This window comes from Capricornis sumatraensis, chromosome 6 (genome assembly GCF_032405125.1).
Source record: "Capricornis sumatraensis isolate serow.1 chromosome 6, serow.2, whole genome shotgun sequence".
Classification (NCBI taxonomy): Eukaryota; Metazoa; Chordata; class Mammalia; order Artiodactyla; family Bovidae; genus Capricornis; species Capricornis sumatraensis.
This window is the reverse complement of record NC_091074.1, coordinates 86,284,663-86,310,205: the sequence shown is the minus strand read 5'-3', so window position 1 is coordinate 86,310,205 and position 25,543 is coordinate 86,284,663. Positions and strand designations below refer to the sequence as shown.

At 39.7% G+C, this 25,543-nt stretch overlaps 1 protein-coding gene across 4 annotated transcripts in view; it reads left to right on the top strand.

Annotated features, from left to right (window-relative positions):
• The first annotated feature begins 16,064 nt into the window (after window positions 1–16,064).
• The window catches only part of KIF27 (kinesin family member 27), an 81,151-nt gene continuing 71,672 nt past the window's right edge, over window positions 16,065–25,543 (top strand). For all 4 annotated transcript variants that reach the window (XM_068974161.1, XM_068974162.1, XM_068974164.1 and 1 more), the window contains exon 1: window positions 16,065–16,362. In XM_068974161.1, the coding sequence (XP_068830262.1) occupies window positions 16,065–16,362 (298 nt within the window). The remainder of the gene's footprint in view (window positions 16,363–25,543) is intronic.

Below are 25,543 nucleotides of genomic sequence, written 5' to 3'. Positions count from 1 at the left end.
GTAATTTTTGTCTAACTTAGGGATATCAAATATAAAGTAAGAAATTAATAAAATATAATGAGGCTAAGTAATTTGTATGATTCCTTTCAGGTATAAGACTCACTGACTAAAGCAATTGGAAGTTTGGAAAATTTGTTATAGTGGCGTTCATCTAAGTTTCTCTTTTTTCCCATTCACTATATCCCTTCTTTTCCTTTTTATTTTCTTTTCCTTTCTGTTTTGATTTCTCCCATTGGGTTAAGGATGTTTTAGTTTTGAGTGAAAAAAACCAGACTCAAACTAGTTTAATGAAAAAGGAGATGTAATGATTAAAAAAAATAATAAATCCAGGGAAAGAGCTGGCCTTAGCAATGCCCAGTTAACAGTCAATAGATTAAAATGCACAAAGATTACACATTTTTGCTCTGTTGGAAGTGATGACTCTAATAGCTAGTGATTACAGGCAACAGAGTGCAAATCTTTGCCAATAGTCCAAACAAAAAACTCCGTAGCTTGGCTAATTAGCCTGGCTTGAGTCCCAGGTCCCCTGCCTGGGGCCTGGGGTAAGAGCCAAGTGATTGGCTGGCCTGGCAGGTGGAGCAGGGGTACATTCAGTTCAGTTCCGTTCAGTCATCACTCAATCGTGTCCAACTCTTTGTGACCTCAAGGACTGCAGCACACCAGGCTTCCCTGTGCATCACCAACTCCTGGAGCCTACTTAAACTCATGTTCATCGAGTCAGTGATGCCATCCAAGCAACTCATCCTCTGTTGTCCTCTTCTCCTCCCACCTTCAATCTTTCCCAGCATCAGGGTCTTTTCTAAGAAGTCAGTTCTCCAAATCAGGTGGCCAAAGTATTGGAGTTTCAGCTTCAGCATCAGTCCTTCCAATGAATTTGCAGGGGTACATGTGTGTGTGCTAAGTCGCTTCTGTCGTGTCTGACTCTGTGCAACCCTCTGGACTGTAGCTGCCAGGCTCCTCTGTCCATGGGATTCTCCAGGCAAGAATACTGGAGTGGGTTTCCATGACCTTCTCTAACCCTGGGTCTCCTGTATTGCAGGCAGATTCTTTACCGTCTGAGCCAAGGAATAGGGGTAGTTCTTGAATAAATAAAGGAGGTCTGCTTATAGAAAGGAAAAGGGATGGTAGGCAGTCCAAACAACTTTATCTTCTATACCTTTGTGTAATCAGAATTCTTCACCAGGTGGGGATCATTTCAATTTGGGAACCATCGAAGAGCTAGCTGAGTTGGTCTAAGGAAAGAACTGACTGAATTTCCTAATGGAGTTGGAAAAAATCTAGTAACTCTCTCCTTTCCCTTGCCATTTCTATTTCAACATTCTCAGAAAGACTGAGGGTTGGTTGGCATATGAATTAATCAGTATTCTTTGGTTGTAGGAATGGAATTCAATGATTAAAACTTGACAATATTCATGAATCCTGGATTAAAATGAAAAGAAACAGTAAGTCACAGTGGTACTTATAAGTCTAGAAATACTTTGAAGGGTGAAAATGGTATTTGGAAAGCAAATAAAAAGTATAAAATTCTATGAGTTCATAATCACTCCTACTGAATCCAAAAAAAGAAACCCTGTTGTTCAACTTTGGTAGGGATCAATTCATTATTCTCAAAATGGATAAACAGAAGAGAAAAAAAATCAAGCATGGGTCCTCTACTAACTGCATTTTAGGATAATTTAATAGAGGGAAACTTCTTTATAGAACAATTCTAGCGAATAAACGCAAAAAAGAATATTAGAATTAGAACATTACCATTTTGGAATTCCTAATGAACTCCTAATAATGGATCTGTAAAATAATCATCAATGGTTGTTAAAACCATTAGGTAAAATATTGACAGGGAAATTTTAAATGGATGGATTAGGCTGAGAACACCTGAACTCACTAGTAATCTTAACATCAGCAGAAGTGGGAAACTCAGACATTATATGCCTCCTGGTGTGTTGAATAGGGAATTACACAGCCCTGTCTATGAATTATTCTTGCCAGAAAAATTGAGCCTGAATCTAATCAAGAATCTAGATCTACAGGAAATGTAGTTTACAGAAGATGTAGGAAAGAGAGGAACCTGTTAAATGGTAACACAAAGATGCAATTGCCAAATCTAGAATGTGAGACATTCTAAAGGACAAATGGCACAGTTTCTTCAACAGATAAGTGATTTTTAAAAGTGGGGTGGCAGGGTTGGTGAGGATGTGGAGAAACTGGATCCCTTGTGCACTGTTGATGGGATTGTAAAATGGTAGAGCTGCTATAAAACAATTTGATAGTTCCTCAAAAAATTAAAGATAGGACTACCACACAATCCAGCAATTCCATTCAGAGTATATACCCCAAAGAACTGAAAGCAGGATCTTGAAGAAATATTTGTACATTTTTGTTCTTAGCAGCATTATTTACAATAGCCAAAAACTGGAAGCAACATGTGTCCAACAAGAGATGACTGTATTAACAAAATATGCTACATCCATACAAGGGAATATTAGCCTTAAAAAGGAAAGAAATTCTGACATGTGCTACAACATGGGTAAAGCTTGAGGATATGATGCTAAGTTAATAAGCCAGTCACAAAAGAACAACTACTATAAGATTCCACATATATGAAGTACCTAGGGTAGTCAAATTCATATAGACAGAAGTAGAACGGTGGTTTCCAGAAGCGAAAGGGGTGAATGGGGAATTGTTTACTGGCTATAGAGTTTCAATTTTGCAAGATATAAAGTTCTGGAGATTATTGAACAATAATGTGAATGGACTTAAGACTACTCAACTGCATACTTAAAAATGGTCAAGATGATAAATTTTATGTTATTGTGTGAAGAAGTGAAGTTGCTTAGTCATGTGTGACTCTTTGTGATCCCATGGACTGTAGCCTACCAGGCTCCTCCTTCCTTGGAATTTTCCAGGCAAGAGTACTGGAGTGGGTTGCCATTTCCATCTCCAGGGAATCTTCCCAACCCGGGGATCGGACCCAGGTCTCCTGCATTGCAGGCAGACACTTTACCCTCTGAGCCACCAGCGAAGCCCAATGTTATTGGGTATTTTACCATAATTTTTAAAAAGGTGGCAAATGACTTACTAAAAGAGAATTAAGGAACATGTCAACCAAATACTACATGTGGATCATATTTGGATCCTGATTTGAGTAAATAAGGGGAGAGAGAAAGACACAGAGAGAAAGAGAGAGGTGTGCAATGCATTACGCAGAAAGCTCTAGCTGACCTCAGTCTCTGAGGAGGCAGTGTTGACTTTATCAACTGACACATATAGACTTCAGTCTCGCTTCTGCCACTTACTGGCCATGTAGCCTGAGCAAATTAGTTGTTCTCTGTTTTATTTTTTTTTAATTCCCATAAATATTTACTGCGTCTCTGAGACGAACTTAGTATTTATTGTGTATTGAATGCTGACTATGCTCAACAAGTAGGAAGTCAAGAAACACCTGGAGTAACAGGCAAATTTGGCCTTGGAATGCGGAATGAAGCAGGGCAAAGACTAATAGAGTTTTGCCAAGAAAATGCACTGGTCATAGCTAACACCCTCTTCCAACAACACAAGAGAAGACTCTACACATGGACATCACCAGATATGGCAACACCGAAATCAGATTGATTATATTCTTTGCAGCCAGAGATGGAGAAGCTCTATACAGTCAATGAAAACAAGACCAGGAACTGACTGTAGCTCAGATCATGAACTCCTTATTGCCAAATTCAGACTTAAATTGAAGAAAGTAGGGAAAACTGCTAGACCATTCAGGTATGACCTAAATCAAATCCCTTATGATTGTACAGTGGAAGTGAGAAATAGATTTAAGGGACTAGATCTGATAGAGTGCCTGATGAACTATGGAATGAGGTTCCTGACATTGTACAGGAGACAGGGATCAAAACCATCCCCATGGAAAAGAAATGCAAAAAAGCAAAATGGCTGTCTTGGGAGGCCTTACAAATAGCTGTGAAAAGAAGAGAGGCTAAAAGCAAAGGAGAAAAGGAAAGATATAAGCATCTGAATGCAGAGTTCCAAAGAATAGCAAGAAGAGATAAGAAAGCCTTCCTCAGTGATCAATGCAAAGAAATAGAGGAAAACAACAGAATGGGAAAGATTAGAGATCTCTTCAAGAAAATTAGAGATACCAAGGGAACATTTCATGCAAAGACGGGCTCGATAAAGGACAGAAATGGTATGGACCTAACAGAAGCAGAAGATATTAAGAAGAGGTGGCAAGAATACATGGAAGAACTGTACAAAAAAGATCTTCATGACCCAGATAATCATGATGATGTGATCACTAATCTAGAGCCAGACATCTTGGAATGTGAAGTCAAGTGGGCCTTAGAAAGTATCACTATGAACAAAGCTAGTGGAGGTGATGGAATTCCAGTTGAGCTGTTTCAAACCCTGAAAGATGATGCTGTGAAAGTGCTACACTCAATATGCCAGCAAATTTGGAAAACTCAGCAGTGGCCACAGGACTGGAAAAGGTCAGTTTTCATTCCAATTCCAAAGAAAGGCAATGCCAAAGAATGCTCAAACTACCACACAATTGCACTCATTTCACATGCTAGTAAAGTAATGCTCAAAATTCTCCAAGCCAGGCTTCAACAGTATGTGAACCGTGAACTCCCTGATGTTCAAGCTGGTTTTTGAAAAGGCAGAGGAACCAGAGATCAAATTGCCAACATCCGCTGGATCATGGAAAAAGCAAGAGAGTTCCAGAAAAACATCTATTTCTGCTTTATTGACTATGCCAAAGCCTTTGACTGTGTGGATCACAATCAACTGTGGAAAATTCTGAAAGAGATGGGAACCAGACCACCTGACCTGCCTCTTGAGAAATCTGTATGCAGGTCAGGAAGCAACAGTTAGAACTGGACATGGAACAACAGACTGGTTCCAAATAGGAAAAGGAGTACGTCAAGGTTGTATATTGTCACCCTGCTTATTTAACTTATATGCAGAGTACATCATGAGAAACACTGGACTGGAAGAAACACAAGCTGGAATCAAGATTGCTGGGAGAAATATCAATAACCTCAGATATGCAGATGACACCACCCTTATGGCAGAAAGTGAGGAGGAGCTAAAAAGCCTCTTGATGAAAGTGAAACAGGAGAGTGAAAAAGTTGGCTTAAAGCTCAACATTCAGAAAACAAAGATCATGACATCTGGTCCCATCACTTCATGGGAAATAGATGGGGAAATAGTAGAAACAGTGTCAGACTTTATTTTTTTAGGCTCCAAAATCACTGCAGATGGTGACTGCAGCCATGAAATTAAAAGACACTTACTCCTTGGAAGAAAAGTTATGACCAACCTAGATAGTATATTCAAAAGCAGAGACATTACTTTGCTGACTAAGGTCTGTCTAGTCAAGGCTATGGTTTTTCCAGTGGTCGTGTATGGATGTGAGAGTTGGACTGTGAAGAAGGCTGAGCGCCAAAGAATTGATGCTTTTGAACTGTGGTGTTGGAGAAGACTCTTGAGAGTCTCTTGGACTGCAAGGAGATCCAACCAGTCCCTTCTGAAGGAGATCAGCCCTGGGTGTTCTTTAGAAGGAATGATGCTAAAGCTGAAGCTCCAGTACTTTGGCCACCTCATGTGACGAGTTGACTCATTGGAAAAGACTCTGATGCTGGGAGGGATTGGGGGCAGGATGAGAAGGGGACGACCGAGGATGAGATGGCTGGATGGCATCACAGACTCGATGGACGTGAGTCTGAGTGAACTCCGGGAGTTGGTGATGGACAGGGAGGCCTGGCGTGCTGCAATTCATGGGGTCGCAAAGAGTCGGACACGACTGAGCGACTGAACTGATGCTCAACAATGATAAAATATAAATAAATGATAAAAATAAAAAATAAATGCCATAGAAATGAATGATATATAGTCTCTGCTGATGCTGGAGAATTAAAATGTGAGGCAAGAAATAGCAGGGGGACTTCCCTGGTGACCCAGTGGTTAAGAATCTACCTTCCAATGAAAGGGATGCAGGTTTGATCCTTGGCTGGGGAACTAAGATCTCACATGCTGAGAGGGAAGTGAGTTCCTGTGCTGCAACTAGAGAAGCCTGAGTGCTGCAACAGGAGACCCAGTGCTGCCAAAATTTTAAAAATAAAAATAAATAAGTTACTATATCTTCTTGAAAGAAATTTAGAAATAGCAGGGCATCTAGAAAGGTAAGAAAAAAGTAGATTATGAAAGGCCTTGTATATGATGTCAAGAAGAGTGGACTTTATCATGAGAAGCATTTTATCTTTTCCAGAAAGAGCCATTTATAAAAGTAAACTTATAGGTTTTAAAAATTTAATTGCAATTCCAATTTAAAAAATCTCAATGGAACTTTCTTCTGGAAATTGTCAAACTGATTCAAAATTTCTTCTGGAAGAGAAATGCTAAGAATAGTCAAAAAAAGTTAGAATAATGAGGAACAGCTTGCCCTATCAGTAAAGTATAGGGCAAAGCTATAGTAATTAAAGCAGTACAGTATTGGTGCAGAAATAATAAATTAATGCCACAGAATAGAGGCCCTCATGAATATGTAGGAGTATGTTCTATTTTACCAATTCTAAGACTGATTTTTCAGATTTCATTTCAAGTTATATGAACTGAAATATATTTTCTTAGTTAAAATATGACTTGGCTTTGCCACTACTTGTAACATAAAGCATTTTAATGATACACTTTTCAATGTAGTCTTTTTTTTTAATCTTAAGTATTCCAGAATTGGGTTTTCTTCATTGAATAAATACCCTAGTTGATTAAATTATAAAATGACCTTTAACTCAGTTTTAATGATGGTTATTTTGATGAACTTTGTTGAACATTTTAACTATTTCTTGGTTTTACGTATATATATATATATGTGTGTGTGTTTCTCCCCTGAACAAGTTTGAGAAAGATGCCACCATCATTCCAGATACCCAATAATTTTTGAGTCCTTGCTTTACAATTAGGTCCGCCTTTCAAACTACAACAACTCTATGAAGTAGGGATGACTTCTATTCCAATTCTTCAGATGAGAACACTAGATAGTATTTCATATGCTTAATTTGTAGGCATTTTCCTATACCAAATTCTTGTAAAATTGAATTTCAATATGTACATAACATTCTCTTTTATAAATGTACTATTGTTAATTTAGGGATACCTTTCATAGAACATACATGTAACTTCTAAGTTTTGCTGTTACACATAATACCATAATGAATATCCTTCTACATGATTATTTATATTTTTATTTTCTTTGGAGAGATGACAAGAGGTGGGATTGTGTATAAAAATCCATCTTGGGGACTTCCCTGGTGGTTCAGTGGTTAAGACTGTTCACTGCCAATCCAGGGGACATGGGTTTGATCCCTGGTGAGGAACTAAGATCACACATGTCGAGTGGGGCAGCCATGCGTCATAGTCAAAGGTTTAAAAAAAAGTTTGTCTCATTGAATGCTTGCCTGTTACATTATAAAAAGTTGTCACCAATTTTATAGGTAAAACGGTTTATTATTTTAATTTACATTGCTTTGGTTTATTAGTGAAGTAAAACATCATTGACATGTAAGCCAGATTTCAGCTTTCTTCTCTGCCTTCTAGGTTCATGTGGTTTTTGTCCAGCACCAGACTTGACTTAGAGGCTGGCAGATCTTCAAGTTGTTACAAACAATTTGTGTCACAAATACTTTGGTTAGTGATGTAGACTTTACTGAATATTTTGCAGGGGATAGTGAGGAAGGGGTTATACAACCTAAAGATCCCCTTTAGCTAACATGTCTGTTCTCCCTGGAATTCCTTTATCAGCTAGCCTTTCCTTCCTCTCTAATTCATCCTCTCAGCCTCTTCCTGACACTTCAGGCTTCCTCGGTCTTTCTCATTCCTTCTCAAGAACAGTCAAATAATTCCTCTCTAGGTTCAAATGAGCATCACCATCCTCTTCTCTGAAGCCTGAATACCTACCAAGTCACTCTCAGGAGGCTTAACTTCCACCTGGGTGTAGGCTAACAAAGCATCTTCTCAGCAAAATTGTGCCTTTTCATACATGGATTTCTCATTCCAGCTGCTAAGTAGTAATATTCTCCATAATATTGCAAAAACAGTATAGGCAAAAGGCAGATCTGTGGTCAGGTTTGTGTCCTGCATAGCAGATGTACAGAATGGATTTGTGAGGGCAAGATGGAAACCAGGAAAATCACAGGTTCTTACCCTAGCAGATGGTGGTAGTGTAGGCTGTTCCACTCCAGGGCCCTCCCTGTGCTGCCATTCAATTACTTTGCTTCAGGCTAGAGATACAGACAGCTTCCTCCTCCAGTCATGTCCAACCAGAAGGCAGCTTTCCCCTTGGTGCCATTTCCCTAGACTCTCTGGGTCACTCTTACAGCCTCTTGAGAGAGAAGGTCTTAAGAGGCCTCTTAAGACCTCACCTCTTATTGTGAGGTCTATACCTTAAAGAACTGAAAAAAAAGACATTAAACAGATACCTGTATATCATGTTCATAGCAGAATCATTTATAGTATTCCTGAAGTGGAAATAAACCATGTCTCCATTAATTGATAAATGGATACATAAAATGTAGTATGTCCTCATGATGGGATATTATTCAGCCATAATAAGGAACTAAAGTCCTGTTTATTACAGGAGTAAATCTGGGAATTGTTTTTTAGGAAAGAAAAAAAAAAAAAAGAAAAGCCAGCATAAGTCCACAAATTGTATGATTCTATGACTATGAAATGCCCAAATCAGGTAAATCCTTAGAAAGGTGATTAGTGGTCTCCAGTGGCTGGGGGAGAGAGGAATAGGAGGAATGTTGCTAACCAGTATGGGGTTTTCCTTTTGGAACGATGAAAATGTTTTGGAAATAGAGGTGATGGTTGTACAACACTGTGAATGTCTAAAATGCCATTGAATTGTACACCTTAAAATTGTTCATTTTATGAACTTAATTAACTTCAATAAAAATAAATAGAATTGGTAGCTAAAATACTGAAAGCAATGTGAATCTTTCTCATAATCACTTTACAAACTCGTGGAGGGTTACTCCGGCTGAGCACTATGAGAGGGTTCCCTGGGTTTTACTTTGGAGTGAATCTGGCGGCCGGTTCTTGGCTCCTCCCTCACGGGGCGGGTCCAGGAGCGGAGCTTGGCAGGCAGGGGTGGGGCCCGGGAGCCGCCAGACGCCCTGACGGGCGGGGGCGCGGGGGCACGTCAGCACGAGCTTCGCCGGTTGCCCGGAGAACCCATGACAACAAAAGGCGCTGGCGGCGGCGGTGGCTGCGGCGCGGCGGAGTGAAGTGAAGCCGAGAAGTCCTGCGCTGCGCTGGCCGCCTGAGACGGGCTTTCTCGAACCGGTCTGTGAGTGGCAGGCGGTCCGGGCCGGACTGGAGGTCCGGGTCTGGTGCGGCGACAGCGCGTCCTCTGCGCCGGCGTCCTCGGCAGGCCGTTGGGAGGAGAGGGTGCGGGCCGGGGGACTGGGACCCGCCGAGGCTTGGCTGGCGGGGTGGGCAGTTGGGGCGTCAGCAGGACGGAGGAGGGCGCCCGAGGGGCCTGAGGTCGTTGCTGGGGTCCCCCGGCGAGTGGCCGGGAAGTTGGGTGTCCCATGAGATAGAGGGGCTTGAGGAATAGGGACGCGCGGGAACCCCGGACCGAGCCGCACGAAGTCGATCTTGTCTATTATCTTGTGTTCATATTTCCAGCTGTGGGATCTGAAGAGGGACGGGAAAGGCCCACCCTCCTTGGGGGTTTCGTTTTGTCACAGGCCTCCTTTTTCCATTGCGAATGTTGGAACTTTGCTGCATTCTAAGCTCTGCAGAAGTCTGAAAGCCCGCTCCCTCACAGCAGGAGATAATTGAGAGAGTAAGGGTGCCCAAATTCTTTCTTTGAAACATTTTTAAAAATAAAACTTCGCCCCCTCCCAGTTTGAAAAGCTTCGTAGTTTCCCTATCTTTGCTTCCTGTCTTCTTCGTCTAGTTCTTTATGCATTTGGGGCTCACTACTCATTTGCCAGAAAGTTTCTTACGAAAATATTTATTACTTACAAACTACAATTTTTAGATAATCACTACTATTGAAAAGCCAGAGGCCCAAGATGACTTCGGTATTTGGGACACTTTTCTAATCAGTAATGGCATCAGTAATCAAACATTTCTCCTTCCTTTGCTCAGATTTCAAACCTCCTTTGAGTGGGCGTAAATATCACCAACCAATCATATTTTACCTTTCTTCAAATTTATTGGTTAGATAATATATATGCTTCTGATGGCTGTATTTGATCAGTATCTAAAGAAGTATAAGTACTATGGATTTAAAAAAAAGAAAAATAAATTCTTTTATACTGATTTTTTTTTTTTTGCAAGCTATATGTTTATGGGCCCTTATTGGTTTTTAGTGATTAGAGTAGGTGGATTTCTGTTGTCTCTGTATTCAGATTGTTTATAGATAATCCTATTTAAAAAATCAATAACATGAAAACATTCAATTACACTTGTACCTTTTGTTAGCAATTTTATTGGAAGTAGTTAGGTTTAGCTTAACATAGACTGTTTTGTTTTAATGTGATGGTATTAAAAAAAACTAATCTGTGTGATAGAAACTCCTAATATAGGTGTTCAGAGACGTTTGGAAGAACTAAATCATACTACATCCCTGTGGTTTCTTTGGAAAAGTTCCCAATACCAAATGTTGTATAGTCCTTTATTATCCAAGAAAAGATTCACCAAATTTATGAGTATTTGTTTTTTCAGTGCAGAATTTCACTAGAATGATTAAAACTGCCAAGGTTAAGTGCATCTCTTTGGCCATTAAAGATAATTTGTTGACTCTGTTTTGGGATTTTATAGCCCAGGGGAGCTGCTATTTTTTTTAACTCTCACTGGGCTCTTAGTACAGTGATGTAAATGTTTTTTTGTTACTGTGATCCTTTTCAGACTGTCCACTCCCCAAATTATAAATGCACAGTACTACTGCAGAGTTCTTTTTAAAGGCTAGTGAATACTAAATGTGTCTTAATCAACATTTTCATTGCATGTAGTGCTGAAAATATTATTTTAGTCCATTAGTCTGCTCAGTTACTAGAGAGCCCTTCTCCATAGGGCTCAGCCCCACCCCAAACTGATTACTTTTCATCTGCATTTACTTGTTACTGATTACTTGATTGTTACTTCCTTTTTCTCTTAACTTTTATAGGAACAAGACTGTGAACATTCATTTACAACTTTTTATGTCAACATATATTTTTGTTTCTTTGGGAAATATACTTGAGAGTAGCATTGCTGGGTGAAATGATAACTGTGTTTTTAACGTTTTGAGGTACTACCAGCCTGTTCCCAATGGAGGAGGGCATGGCAACCGACTCCAGTATTCTTGCCTGGAGAATCTCATGGACAGAGGAGCCTGGCAGGCTACAGTCCATGGAGTCAAAAAGAGCTGAACACAACTGAAGCAACTTTGCACACGCACACAGGCTGTTCCAAAGTGGCTGTATCATTGTATATTCCCATAAGGGTTCTATATTCTCTACCTTCTTGCCAACACTTATGTGATCTTTTTTATAGCTATGTCAGTGGGTATAAAGTGATATCTGATTGTGTTTATGTATATATAATTTTATATAAATAAAATTTATTTATTATGGGCTTCCCTGGTCACTGAGCTGGTAAAGAATCTGCCCGCAAAACTGGAGACCCAGGTTTGATCCCTGGGTAGGGAAGATCCCCTGGAGAAGAAAACAGCAACCCGCTCTGATATTCTTGCAAGGAAAATGCCATGGACGGAGGAGCCTGGTGAGCTACAGTCCTTGGGGTCACAAAGAGTTGGACACTACTGAGCAGCTAACCACTACACTACATGATTTTATTTATTTATTATTTCTTTATTTTTTGCTTGGTCTTTGTCGATTTGCCCTGGCTTTCTCTAGTTGCGGTGAGCTGGGGCTACTTACTCTTTGTTGTAGTGCACAGGCTTCTCATTGTGGTGGCTTCTCTTGTTGTAGGCTCTAGCCCAAAGGCTCAGTAGTTGTGGCACATGGGCTTAGTTGCCCCGCAGCATGTGGGGTCCTGGACCAGGGATTGAACCTGCGTACCTTGCATTCCAAGGCAGATTCTTAACCACCGGACTACCAGGGAAGCCCCCTGGGCATTTTTATATCATCCTTGAAACTCTCTTTTCAGATCTTTTGCCCACTTAAAAATTTTTTTTTTCCTTCTGAGTTGTAATAGTTCTTTATGTATTCTAGACACAAATGGTTAATAGATATATGATTTGCAAGTATTTTCTCCTGTGGCTCAGCAGTATAGCATCTCCTGCCAATGCAGGAGATGCAGGTTCGACCCTTGGGTCAGGAAGATCCCTTGGAGAAAGAAATGGCAACTCAGTCTAGTATTCTTGCCTGGAGAATCCCAATTCATGGGGTCACAGAAGAGTCAGACATGACTGAGCGACTAAATAACAGTAGCATTCAGTGAATTGTCTTTTCACTTTCTTTCTGTAATCAATATTGTATTTTTTTATTTTTTATATTCCTTTAAAAATTTTTATTGGAGTATAGTTGATTTACAATGTTATGTTAATTTCTGCTATATAGCAAAGTGATTCAGATATATATATATATATATATATATATACACACACACACACATTCTTTTCCATTATGATTTATCACAGGATATTGAATACAGTTCCAGTGCTATACAGTAGGACCTTGTTGTTTATCCATTCTATATATAATAGTTTGCATCTACTAACCCTAAACTCCCACTCTGTCCTTCCCTCATCCTTTCTCCACCTTGACAACTGCACATCTGTTCTCTATGTCTATGAGTCTTTATCTGTTTTGTAGATGAGTTAATTTGTGTCATATTTTAGATTCCACATACAAGTGATACCATATGTACTTGTATTTGTCTCACTTACTTCATTTTGTATAATAATCTCTAAGTCTATCTATGTTGCTGCAAACGGCATTATTTTCCATTTTTATGGCTGAGTAGTATTCCATTGTCTATACATACCACATCTTCTTTATCCATTTATCTATTGATGAACATTTGGGTTATTTCCATGTCTTGCTTGTTGTGAATAGTGCCAATATCTTTTCATTTTCTTGATAGTATCCTTTGTAGTACAAAGTTTTAATTTGATTGAGTTCATTTTATCTTCTTTTCCTTTTACCGCTTATTGCTTTTGCTTTTGGTGATATAAATGAGAAACCATTGCTAAATCCAGTTCAACAATGAATTACCCTTGCGTTTTCTTTTAAGACTTTTGTAGTATATACTTGCTTTACAACGTTGTATTAGTTTCTGCTGTATAGCAAAATGAATCAGCTACTTTGTTGTTTAGTCACTACATTGTGTCCAACCCTTTCCTGACCCAATGGACTGTAGCTGGCCAAACTCCTCTGCCTATGGGATTTCCTAGGTGAGAATGGTGGAGTGGGTTGCCAATTCCTTCTCCAGGAGATCTTCTCAACTCAGGGATTGAACCCACATCTCCTGCATTACAGGCAGATTTTTTACCGCTGAGCCATCAAGGAAGCCATATATCCCCTCTTTTTTAGCTTTCCTTCCCATTTTGGTCACCACAGATCATTGAGTAGAGTTCCTTGTGCTGTACAGTAGGGTCTCATTAATTATCTATTTTATACATAGTTTCAGTAGTATATATATGTCAATCACAATCTCAGTCTCCCAATTCATCCCACACACCCCTCTTCCCCCTGGTATCTATATGTTTGTTCTCTCTGTTTGTGTCTCTATTTCTGCTTTGTAAATAAGATTGTCTATACCAATTTTTTCAGATTCCACATATATGTATTAATATATGATATTTATTTTTCTGACTTGCTTCACTCTATAGGTCTCTAGGTCCATACATGTCTATGGAAATGTCCCAGTTTTGTTCCTTTTTATGTCTGAGTAATATTCCATTGTATTTTGTATGCACCATATCTTCTTTATCCATCCCTCTGTTGATGAACATTTAGATTGCTTCCATATCCTGGCTGTTGTAAATAGTGCTGCAGTGAACATAGGGGTGCATATATCATTTTGAATTATGGTTTTGTCCAAGTGTATGCCCAGGAGTGGGATTGCTGGATCACGTATGGTACTTCTGTTTTCAGTTTTTTAAGAAACCTCCATACTGTTCTCCATAGTGACCATATCAATTTACATTCCCACCAACAGTGTAAGAACATTCTCTTTTTCTTCACACCCTCTCCAGCATTTATCGTTTGTAGATTTTTTGATGATGGCCATTCTGACAGTGTGAGGTGATACCTTGTTGTAGTTTTTGATTTGCACTTCCCTAATTAGTGATGTTTAGCATCCTTTATGTGTTTTTTAGCCATCTGTATATCTTCCTTGGAGAAATGTTTGTTTAGATCTTCTGCTCATTTTTTGGTTGGGTTGTGTGTGTTTTTTTAATTGAGCTGCAGGAACTGTTTGTATACAGTTTTGGCGATTAATCCTTTGTCAGTTGCTTCACTTGCAGATACTTTCTCCCTTTCTGCGGGTTGTTTTTTCTGTCTTGTTTATGGTTTCTTTTGCTGTGCAAAAGCTTTTAAGTTTAATTAGGTCTCATTTCTTTATTTTTGTTTTTATTTTCATTACTCTGGGAGGTGAGTCAGAAAAGATCTTATGTCATAGTGTTCTGCCTATGTTTTCCTTTAATAAGAGTTTCATTGTGTCCGACCTTACGTTTAGGTCTTTAATCCATTTTGAGTTTATTTTTGTGTATGGTGTTAGGGAGTGTTCTAATTTCATTCTTTTACATTAGATGTCCAGTTTTCCCCGCACCACTTATTGAAGAGTCTGTCTTTCTCCATTGTATGTTTTTGCCCTCTTTGTCATAGAAATTAGGTGACCATAGGTGGGTGAGTTTATCTCTGAGCAGTCTATCCAATTATTGATCTATATTTCTGTTTTTGTGCCTGTACCATACTGTCTTGATTACTGTTGCCCGGTTATGAAATTGGGGAAATATATCCTCCAACTTTATCCTTTTTCAGTATTTTATTTGCTATTCTGTGTCCCTTGAATTTCCATGTGAATTTTAGAATCAGCTTTTCAATTTCTACAAAGAAGTCAGCTGGGATTTTGATAGGCGTTCTGTTTAATCTTGAGAGCAGTTTGAGGAACATTGCCGTTTTAAGCTTTCCAGTCCATGAACATGAAATGTTTTTCCATTTATTTAGATCTTCTTTAGTTTCAACAATATTTTGTAGTTTTCAGAGTGTAAGTTTTACATGTCTTTTGTTAAATATATTCCTGAGCATTTGATTCTTCGTAATGTTATTGTAAATGGAATTGTTTTCTTAATTTATTTTTCAGGTTGTTCATTGTAAATATAGCTACCAATTCAATTTTTAGTGTATTAATCCCACTGGAGAATTTTAGAAAAAGTGCCACATAATTTATGAATGAAACAACAGTTTTTCTGTTAGTTTTGGTTATCTTTGAATAAAAAGTTTCATTTTAAATTTACATTGACTTATAGAAATCCTTTACACTGTTTTCATGGATTAATTTCTAACATTTGTGACAAAGGGGAGATGTTATTTTTCAGTACATAGCTGTAAAGTCTAATATAAGGGTTTGCTTTGTACTACTTGTGTACATATGTACAATTACCAGTTATTTCCTTGCTGTATGTTTCTAACTCCCCAGTTATTCAATATTTAAATAAATGAGCTGGGAAACATATTACCATTATAGAAAGAATGGCATGATTGAATCCCATTCACTTATCACTTTGCTTTATCATTTACTAACTCATGGCTCCCACCCCCTAAATTATTTTGCTGCAAAGCTGGGCATTGTATTGTTTCATCTATAAATTATATAGGTATACTTTTTCTAGACAGATTAAGTCTTTGTAGCTATCTTATATTGGAATAAAGCCTGCTCTAATTGACTTCACTTTAGAAGATGGTTAGTTTATTAGGAAAGAAGAGTCAATAACTAAATTTTGTTTTTATTTTGATACACAGGGGTCCAGATCTTACGTAAAATGGATGTGTCTCACACTAGATGATGGATATTAAGTAGAAAATCTATTTAGTAAAATCTAAGCTGCCATGGAAGAAATACCAGTTAAAGTTGCTATAAGAATTAGACCTCTGCTGTGCAAAGAAGTTCTTCATAATCATCAAGCTTGTGTGAGAGTTATTCCAAACACCCAACAAATTATCATTGGGAGAGATAGAATCTTTACTTTTGATTTTGTTTTTGGCAAAAATTCCACTCAAGATGAAGTTTATAATACCTGTATAAAGCCATTAGTGTTGTCACTCATTGAGGGCTATAATGCAACCGTTTTTGCCTATGGACAGACTGGATCTGGGAAGACATACACCATCGGAGGAGGCCATGTTGGTAAGATTCTCGTACTCTGACTTTTATTTGAGATAAGAGAAAGAAGTTGAAATACGACAGTGCCCGACACATAGTAGGTGCTTAGCATATTGATTGAGTGAAATAATGAATAGGATAATTAGATGTGTTCATAAGATCATTTTTGAAAGATTTGTTTTTAAATATTGAAGTTTCATTAAACAGTTTAATTTATCATGATGTTTGCTTGAGAAAAGACCTTTAAGACAATATTCAATGTTCAGCTCTTTGTCATTTTTTCACAGTTCTGAGATATAATTGACTTGTAACATGGTGTTAGTCCAAAGTATATAGCGTAATGATTTGATATATCTACATATTGCAGAATGACACAGCTTAACGTTAGTCACCTCATGTAACTGCATGTTTTTCTTGTGATGTGAACTTTTAAATTCTACTGTCTTAACAGTTTTCAAATATACAATACATATTGTTAAGTATAGTCACCATGCTGTACATTACATCCCCAGAACTTAATTATCTCATAGCTGAAAGTTTTTACCTTTTGAGCACCTTCACCCATTTCACCACCTCCCAACCCTGGCCTCTGGCACCACTTTCTCATTTTGAACAGAACTTCAAATAAGAGAGAAATGAGTTAACATGATCAGATTTTGCATCTTTTAGTATTATAAATGTTGAGAGCCCTGCAACTAAGACATAGAGGCAGTAGCAGAAACATATTACGTAAAGTGTTTTTTAAACATTTTCTAGCCAGATTTCTATTTTATCTTTCTAGCTTTATTGAGATATAATTGACAAATACAGTTGTAAAATATTTAAAGTGTACAGCGTCATTATTAGATAAACATATACAGTATGAAAGGATTCCTCCCATCCAGTTAACATATCCATCACCTCATGTATAAGCAAATTTTTACTTTTATAACAATATTTTTGGATAGAAATTCTGTTGTTTGTAATTCTAGTTGAGAAAGGCGGGATCATAGGATTTTCTTTAGAGCTGGAAGGAACCTTGAAAGTAGTTTCTCTTCCTTTCTTTGGCTTCAGCCAAAGAGCAATGAAGGGCTTGTTCAGTTAGGTGGCTGGTGATGGAGATGAGATTGAGAGCTAGGTTCTCTGCTGAGATCGTTTACTGTATTGGGTTTCCCCCCCGCCCCCCACTAAAAACAAACTTTGAATGTTGTGCATATGTATCATGGTCTAAAATTATTGTTAATATTCTGTCTATGTGTAATGATTCTCAGTGTGTTTGCTTTGATGCTTCTCAAACACTAAATACGTGACTTTCAGGAACATCTCTTTTTATAAGCAGGGATTGGTAGGGAGTTAGAGGGCAGCTGTGTTGTCTGATGCAGCTCTCATTCCAAGATTAAATGGAGGAGTCATAAGTGCCCAATATCTCCTACCCCTTCCTGTTTTTTAGAATCACAGTGATATACAATTAAGAGATTAAAGATACTAGATTATTTTAGTATAATATAAATAGTCTCCTGATAAATAATTCAGTTTTTTTCTACTACAGGTTGTGGGTTTTCTTGAGCACTTAGCTTTGTTTTTTTGATTGGCAAATGTTTTATGTTCTTTAAGACTCAGTATATGCCTTATACTAATAAGAGTTAAAAAATTTTCACTGCTTGGTGACATACAGCTAAATTGTTTTTTAAAAGGCCATGAATCCAATCTTAATTCCTTAAGGGAAAAAGTTATTAAAGTTATCTATTGTCCTAAAACATTTTAATTGGTCTAAATACTTCATTCCAAAAGAAATATCACCATTAGGAATAATTTTTGATTCCCCCCTACCCAGTTAAAAAAATTAATGTGAATTATAAAAAGAATTGCATATGATGCTTAAGAAATCAAATTGAACAAATGAAAGCTTTTCTCATTCCTAGGAAATAACAGCTTGCTGTGTACGTTACTGTCTAGAGTCCTCTAGACATTTTCTAGGCTTACTACAAGTATTCACACATGTAGTTTTTGTTTTTTTGTTATTTGTCTATTTAATGAGGTATTTTATACCTGTAATTCTGTAACTTTTTTTTTATTTAACAGTATAAAATATCATTTCATTTCTTCCCATTTAGGTCATAGGATTTCACCTTTTTTTTTTGACTGCACATATAATATTCCATAGTTTAAATGGATCATAGTTCGTCCATTCCAGCATTAAGGGACAGTATTAATGATTAGGTTTGATTTTTACTGTTATAAAAAGTTGCAAGGGGTTTCCTGGTGGTCTAGTGGTTATGATTTGGTGTTTTCACCACCATGGCCTAGGTTCAGTCCCTGGTCAGGGAACTTAGATCCCACAAGCTTCGGAGTGCCCCCCCAAAAAGTTGCAGTGTGTATCTTGGTACATTTAACTTTGGATCCATGTGCTAGTATTTCTGTAGAATAGATTCCTAAAAGTAAATTTGTTGAGTAATGGGTGCGTGCTAATTTGCTTCAGTCGTGTCCAATTCTGTGCGACCCTGTGGACTGCATACTGCCAGGCTCCTCTGTCCATGGGATTTTCCAGGCAGGAATACTAAAGTGGGTTGCCATGCCCTCTTCCAGGGGATCTGCCCAACCCAGGGATCGAACCTACCTCTCTTATGTCTCCTGCATTGGCAGGCCGATTCTTTACCACTAGTGCTACGTGTGTGCACATTTAAAATGTGAATAGATAGTGACAAATTATCCTCCAAAAACAGTGTACCTGTGTATATTTCCACTACCAATATATGAAAGCCATTTATTTGCTCTTATCCTTGCCAGTCACAGGAACTCATAAATTCAAAATATTTCTCTCACCATCTGGTAGGTGAAAAATTACACTTTGTTTGAAGTTGCATTTCTTGATGTTTTTGTGAAAATAGCATTTTCAATTTCCCAGGCTACCTATAGAGCACCAATTCTAGGTCAGCCATCTACTGTTTGATTATTGACCATGCAAATAATGTTTTTTTCTCCAGTAAATGATTGCATTTGCAGTGGCTAGGGCTTCCCTGGTGGCTCAGATGGTAAAGAATCCGCTTGCAATGTGGGACACCTGGATTCAATCCCTGGGTTGGGAAGGTCCCCTGGAGGAGGGGATGGCAACTTACTCCAGTATTCTTGTCTGGAGAATCCCCATGGACAGAGGAGCCTGGAGGGCTATATAGTCCATGGGGTAGCAAAGAGTCGGACAGGACTAAGTGACTAAGCACAGCACAGGGTACCATGTTAGGCACTGGGGTAAAATGAAAATCTTTTTTTTTTTTTTTCAGTGTAATACTTATTGAAAGTCACACTCATTTTCCTTCTTTTCAGAACCTTGAATTTACCAACTTTTACCAAGCATAATGTCTAAAAACTTTTCATTTGCATACTCTTTAAATAGTGTATGAAAGCTAAATGATGGCTGTTGAAGTATAAAACTTTATAGTTTCTTTCTGAAATAGTCTGTTTCAGGAATATAAGTGTGACATTGAACATGGGTGTTAGGTAAAAGACCACCAGGTACACCAAAAAATGTTTAACAGGCTTTAATGGCGAAGCGCTTCCGGGTGGGGTTCCCGGACCCAAGCAGGGCAGGTCGAGGAAATCCGCGCGCTGGGCCGTGTTGGAAGTTTGCTTATATACGCACGCTGCGAGGGATGGCTGGGCTAGCGGAAGGGGTTTGGATAGGTTGCCGGTTCGCGGCGTTGCGAGCTGATAGGTTTCTCTGTGCGGCTGGGGCGGGGTGGCTTATGCAGCTGAGGCCGCGCGGTTCATGCAGCTGGGGCAGGGCGGCTTTAGCTGGCGGAGTGTGCTGTCATTGGTCCCCGGGATCCGGGAGGCTCCCTCCGTTAGGGACTTCCCCCGTCGGCGGGGGAGAAGAGGGGGCGGCTCGTCATGGCAACCGGCGAAGTGTGCTGTCATTGGTCCCTGGGATCTGGGAGGATCCTCCGTTAGGGACTTTCTCGCTGGCGGGATGGAGAGGAGGAGCGGCCCATCATGGCCCCCCGGGGTCCGACCTTACAATGGGATCTTTTGGTTACCAGAATACAGTTTGAAGCTTTAATTATAAATATTATTTGTAATTCAGCTTTTTGTTACATCTTTTGAATTGCTGTGCTTTGTTATCTGTTGAAATGGGAAATGAATGAGCTATTTCTGATCAGCCTCATATTCTAAGCTAGAATGTATATATAATGTTGGAGTTTATAAATAATGCTATTGGCTAGTTCCTGGAAGCTCTCTAGAAGGAATTTTCACTTTCTTGTACTGGGAAAACCTGCAGCTTCCTTCACTTGCCACACGATGGTGATCTTGCATCTTTTTGGGGTTTTTTGGTGGTGCCCTGGGCAGTGAAAGTGCAGTCCTAATCACTGAACCACCAGGGAGTTCCCCTGTCTTGCATCTTGAATTAAGTGAATGACTGTCCAGGTTAATAAGGCTCAGGTTTTCAGAATGTCTGTTGCCTAAAATTTGAACATTGATAATCTTCAACTTGAAAGCGAGTTGTTTTTAAGGTTCGTTTGTAAGCCATTTTTTTTGTAGCTTGGAATGTATTTTCCATGAAAGTGAAGGTGTTAGTTCCTCAGTTGTGTCCAACTCTTTGCGACCCCATGGACTATAGCATGCCAGGCTCCTCTGTCTATGGAATTCTCCAGGCAAGAATACCAGAGTCGGTTGCCATTTTCCTGCTCCAGGGGATCTTCCCTACCCAGGGATCGAAGCCAGGTCTCCTGCATTGCAGGTGGATTCTGAACCACCAGGGGAAAAAAGCTCAAGCTTTTTTCAAAATGTGCTTTTTGGCTAAGTGTCAAGAAATATGACACCAATATATTTTTTTAAGGGTTCTTGCTAACATAAATGAGTTGCATTCCATTGATTTGGAATACAATAATAGTCTACCTGCATTGTAATAAATGGTCTAAAGAGAGATATTTTAGTGCATAGGACTGTGAGATAAGTTGACCTAACCTGGGCTCAGTTTCTACTACCTCTGTCTGTTTTGAACTTCATTGGTACCAGTAATGCCTGTTGCATTCCTGGGGCTTTTAGTGTTTCTTTATAAATCTTTTATTTTTGCCTTAAACTGTTTTGTTGTTGTTGTCTTGTCATTTGATTGTCAGCATTTTTGTTTTGTGCTTTTTCCAATTCTATACAGCATATTTAGTTTATTTTTGTAATATATATTTAAAACTTTTAGACTATATATGTATTTCTGAAGGTAAAAATTCAAGTATTACAACTATGAAAGTTTTCCTTTCTTTTCTCTCCCTGTCCTAACTCCCCAGAGGTAACCATTTTTTGTGAATTTTTTCAGAAGTACCCTTCACATAGATCTATATGTATGTTTTCTTCTACCCAAGTGAAATTTGCTCTGCAGTTTTTTTTTACTTTATGGATCTTAGACATCTGTTTAAAAATAGATGCATGATATACCGTTGTTAACCATTCTCCTACTAATGGATTTGTTAGCGTTAGAAATTTTTTCTCAATTACAAGTCATCTTTCAGTTCAGTTCAGTTGCTTATTTGTGTCCGACCTTTGTGACCCCATGAACTGCAGCACGCAGGCCTCCCTGTCCATCACCAACTCCCAGAGTTTACCCAAACTCATGTCCATTGAGTCAGTGAAGCCATCCAACCACCTCATCTGCTGTCATCCCCTTCTCCTCCTGCCCTCCGTCTTTCCCAGCATCAGGGTCTTTTCAAATGAGTCAGCTCTTTGCATCAGATGGCCAAAGTATTGGAGTTACAGCTTCAACATCAGTCCTTCCAATGAACACCCAGGACTGATCTCCTTAAGGATGGACTGGGTGGATCTTCTTGCAGTCCAAGGGATTCTCAAGAGTCTTCTCCAACACCACAGTTCAAAAGCATCAATTCTTTGGCGCTCAGCTTTCTCTATAGTCCAACTCTCACATCCATACATGACTACTGGAAAAACCATAGCCTTGACTAGACGGACCTTTGTTAGCAAAGTAATGTCTCTGCTTTTTAATATGCTGTCTGCTGCTGCGGCTGCTAAGTCGCTTCAGTCATGTCCGACTCTGTGCGACCCCATAGACGGCAGCCCACCAGGCTCCCCTGTCCCTGGGATTCTCCAGGGAAGAACACTGGAGTGGGTTGCCATTTCCTTCTCCAACGCATGAAAGTGAAAAGTGAAAGTGAAGTCGCTTAGTTGTGTACGACTCATAGCGACCCCATGGACTGCAGCCTTCCAGGCTCCTTTGTCCATGGGATTTGCCAGGCAAGAGTACTGGAGTGGGTTGCTATTGCCTTCTCTGAATATGCTGTCTAGGTTGGTCATAACTTTCCTTCCAAGGAATGTCTTTTAATTTCATGGCTGCAGTCACCATCTGCAGTGATTTTGGAGCCCCCCAAAATAAAGTCTGACACTGTTTCCACTGTTTCTCCATCTATTTCCCATGAAGTGATGGGACCGGATGCCATGATCTTAGTTTTCTGAATGTTGGGCTTTAAGCCAACTTTTTCACTCTCCTCTTTCATTTTCATTAAGAGGCTTTTTAGTTCCTCTTCACTTTCTGCCATAAGGGTGGTGTCATCTGCATATCTGAGGTTATTGATATTTCTCCCGGCAATCTTGATTCCAGCTTGTGCTTCTTCCAGCCCAGCGTTTCTCATGATGTACTCTGCATAGAAGTTAAATAAGCAGGATGACAATATACAGCCTTGACGTACTCCTTTTCCTATTTGGAACCAGTCTGTTGTTCCATGTCCAGTTCTAACTGTTGCTTCCTGACCTGCACATAGGTTTCTCAAGAGGCAGGTCAGCTGGTCTGGTATTCCCATCTCTTTCAAAATTTTCCACAGTTTATTGTGATCCCTACATTCAAAGGCTTTGACATAGTCAATAAAGCAGAAACAAGACCTCTTTGGTGATCCTTATATAACACATTTGGTTGTATGTGCATGTATTTCTGTAGAACTGTCTCTGAGTCAGAGAGTGATTATGGTTTCAACTTTTGATACTATCGAAACTAATGGTTCTCCAAAAAAGCTGTCCGAGTTTACATTCTCATTGTGTTTTAGAGGACCGATTTGCTCACCTTGAGGAAATGGGGCATAATCAATTTTAAAAATCTTTGCTCACATGGTATTTTAAATAGTGAATAATCATAGTGATCAGATCATTGTGAACACAATCTTTCATCAGTTACAACAGTGTGATTTTAATAGTATTTTAGTGTTAATAATTGAGAGAATGCTGGTTAATTCAGTCTTTGCTGTGTCTTAAAATAATTAATAGCATTGCCCACTTCCCCTTTCTCTACCCACTCCACGTGCCATCCACCATCCCACGTCTCTGCTCCTCTTTGTAGCAGAACTTTGAAAGTGTCATTCATCTGTGACTCATGGTGTCAGTTCTCTCCATCTGATACGGCAGTTGTCAAGATATCACAGATGACCTTCACTTTATTAAATGTGTTGGTCATTCCAGTCAAACTGGCCTTTCAGCAAACTTGGTACATACTCTTCACTTGGATTTCAGGTCACCACATTCATAGTTTTCCTCCTACTCTCTTGCTAATAGTTCCTCTTAAGTGAACCCACAAATGGTTAAATGCCCAGAGCTCACTCTTTGGTGCTCTTCTCTTCTGACTCTCAGCGGTTCCTCTTGATCTCAACCAGCCCCATGATATTAAATACTGTTAGGTAAAAGACGACCAGGTACACCCAAAAAATGTTTAACGGGCTTTAATGGCGAAGCGCTCCCGGGCGGGGTTCCCGGACCCGGGCGGGGTTCCCGGACCCGAACAGGGCAGGTCGAGGAAATCCGCGCGCCCAGACCGCGTTGGAAGTTTGTTTATATATGCACGTTGCAAGGGATGGCTGGGCTAGCGGATGGAGGTTTGGATAGGCTGCTGGCTCGTGGCATCGCGAGCTGATAGGTTTCTCTATGCGGCTGGGACGGGGCGGCTTTAGCTGACAGTGTGCTGTCATTGGTCCCTGGCATCTGGGAGGCTCCCTCCGTAAGGGACTGAGGAGGGGGCGGCTCGTCATGGCAACCGGCGAAGTGTGCTGTCATTGGTCCCTGGGATCTGGGAGGATCCTCTGTTAGGGACTTTCTCGCTGGCGGGAGGGAGAGGAGGGGCGGCCCATCATGGCCCCCCGGGTCTGACCTTACAAATACCATCTATATGTAGCTACCTGACTTCCAATTTTTAACCTCCAGTCCAGACTACTGTCTTGAACTCTGATCTCGTATATCCAACCACACCCTCTTAGTTGTATCCTTAGTAGATACCTCACACTTAATAAATAAAAAATGAACTTCTGCCATTTTTCCCTTAAATTAACTCAACACACACTCTTCCCCTTGTCACTTGATGACAGCTCCACTTACTCAAGGCAAAACCTTAGAGTTGTCCTTGACTCATCACTTTCCCTCACATTCTGCATCCAGCCTGTCAGGGCATCTTAATGGCTCTCCCTTCAACATAAATCTAGAATCTGGTCACTTGTCATCTTTCTCTGCTGCCAACTTTGTGTCACCATCATGTCCTCCTCTCCCTTGAACTCTCTAGATTCCTGGGTTAGTGCACTGGTCTCCTAAGTGGTCTCCCACTTCTACCCCTGCCCTTCTATGATCGATGTAAAACCCAGCAGATAGAATGGTCTCTTAAATTCCAGCTTACTCCTCTGCTCCAGTGAGACTCACGTCACTCAGAATACGACCTAAAGCCTATCGTGGTCTACAGGCACCTGCGTGCTCTGATTTCTGTCACCTCTCTGACCTTGTACCCTGCCTCTCTCCCCTTGGCCCCTCTGCTCCAGCTACACGGGCTTCCTTTGTTTCTGGACCACACTATTTTAGCACATTTGCCCTTGCTGTTCTGTCTGGGACACTCAGATATATACATGGCTCCTCTGCCACCTCATTCAAGTTTCTCCTCAAATGTCAGCTTTTCTGTGATGCCCACATTATGACTTTCCAATTTAAAGTTGCAATCACCTTCCACCCAAATACCCTTACACCTCCAGTCCCCCTTACCTTGCCGTATTTTTTTCTCCAGGCATACCTAATGCCTTTTAATATATGATATAATTCACTTATTCTTCTTTTGCTGTTGTCTGTCTCTCCTAGTACAGTTCCATAAGGGCAGGGATCTTTTCCCTGATTTGTTCACTGATGGTTCCTGGGGTCCTAGAATACTGCCTGGCACATAGTAGGTACTATATAAATATTTAATGAATGCATGAATGAAGTTTGAGTAAGC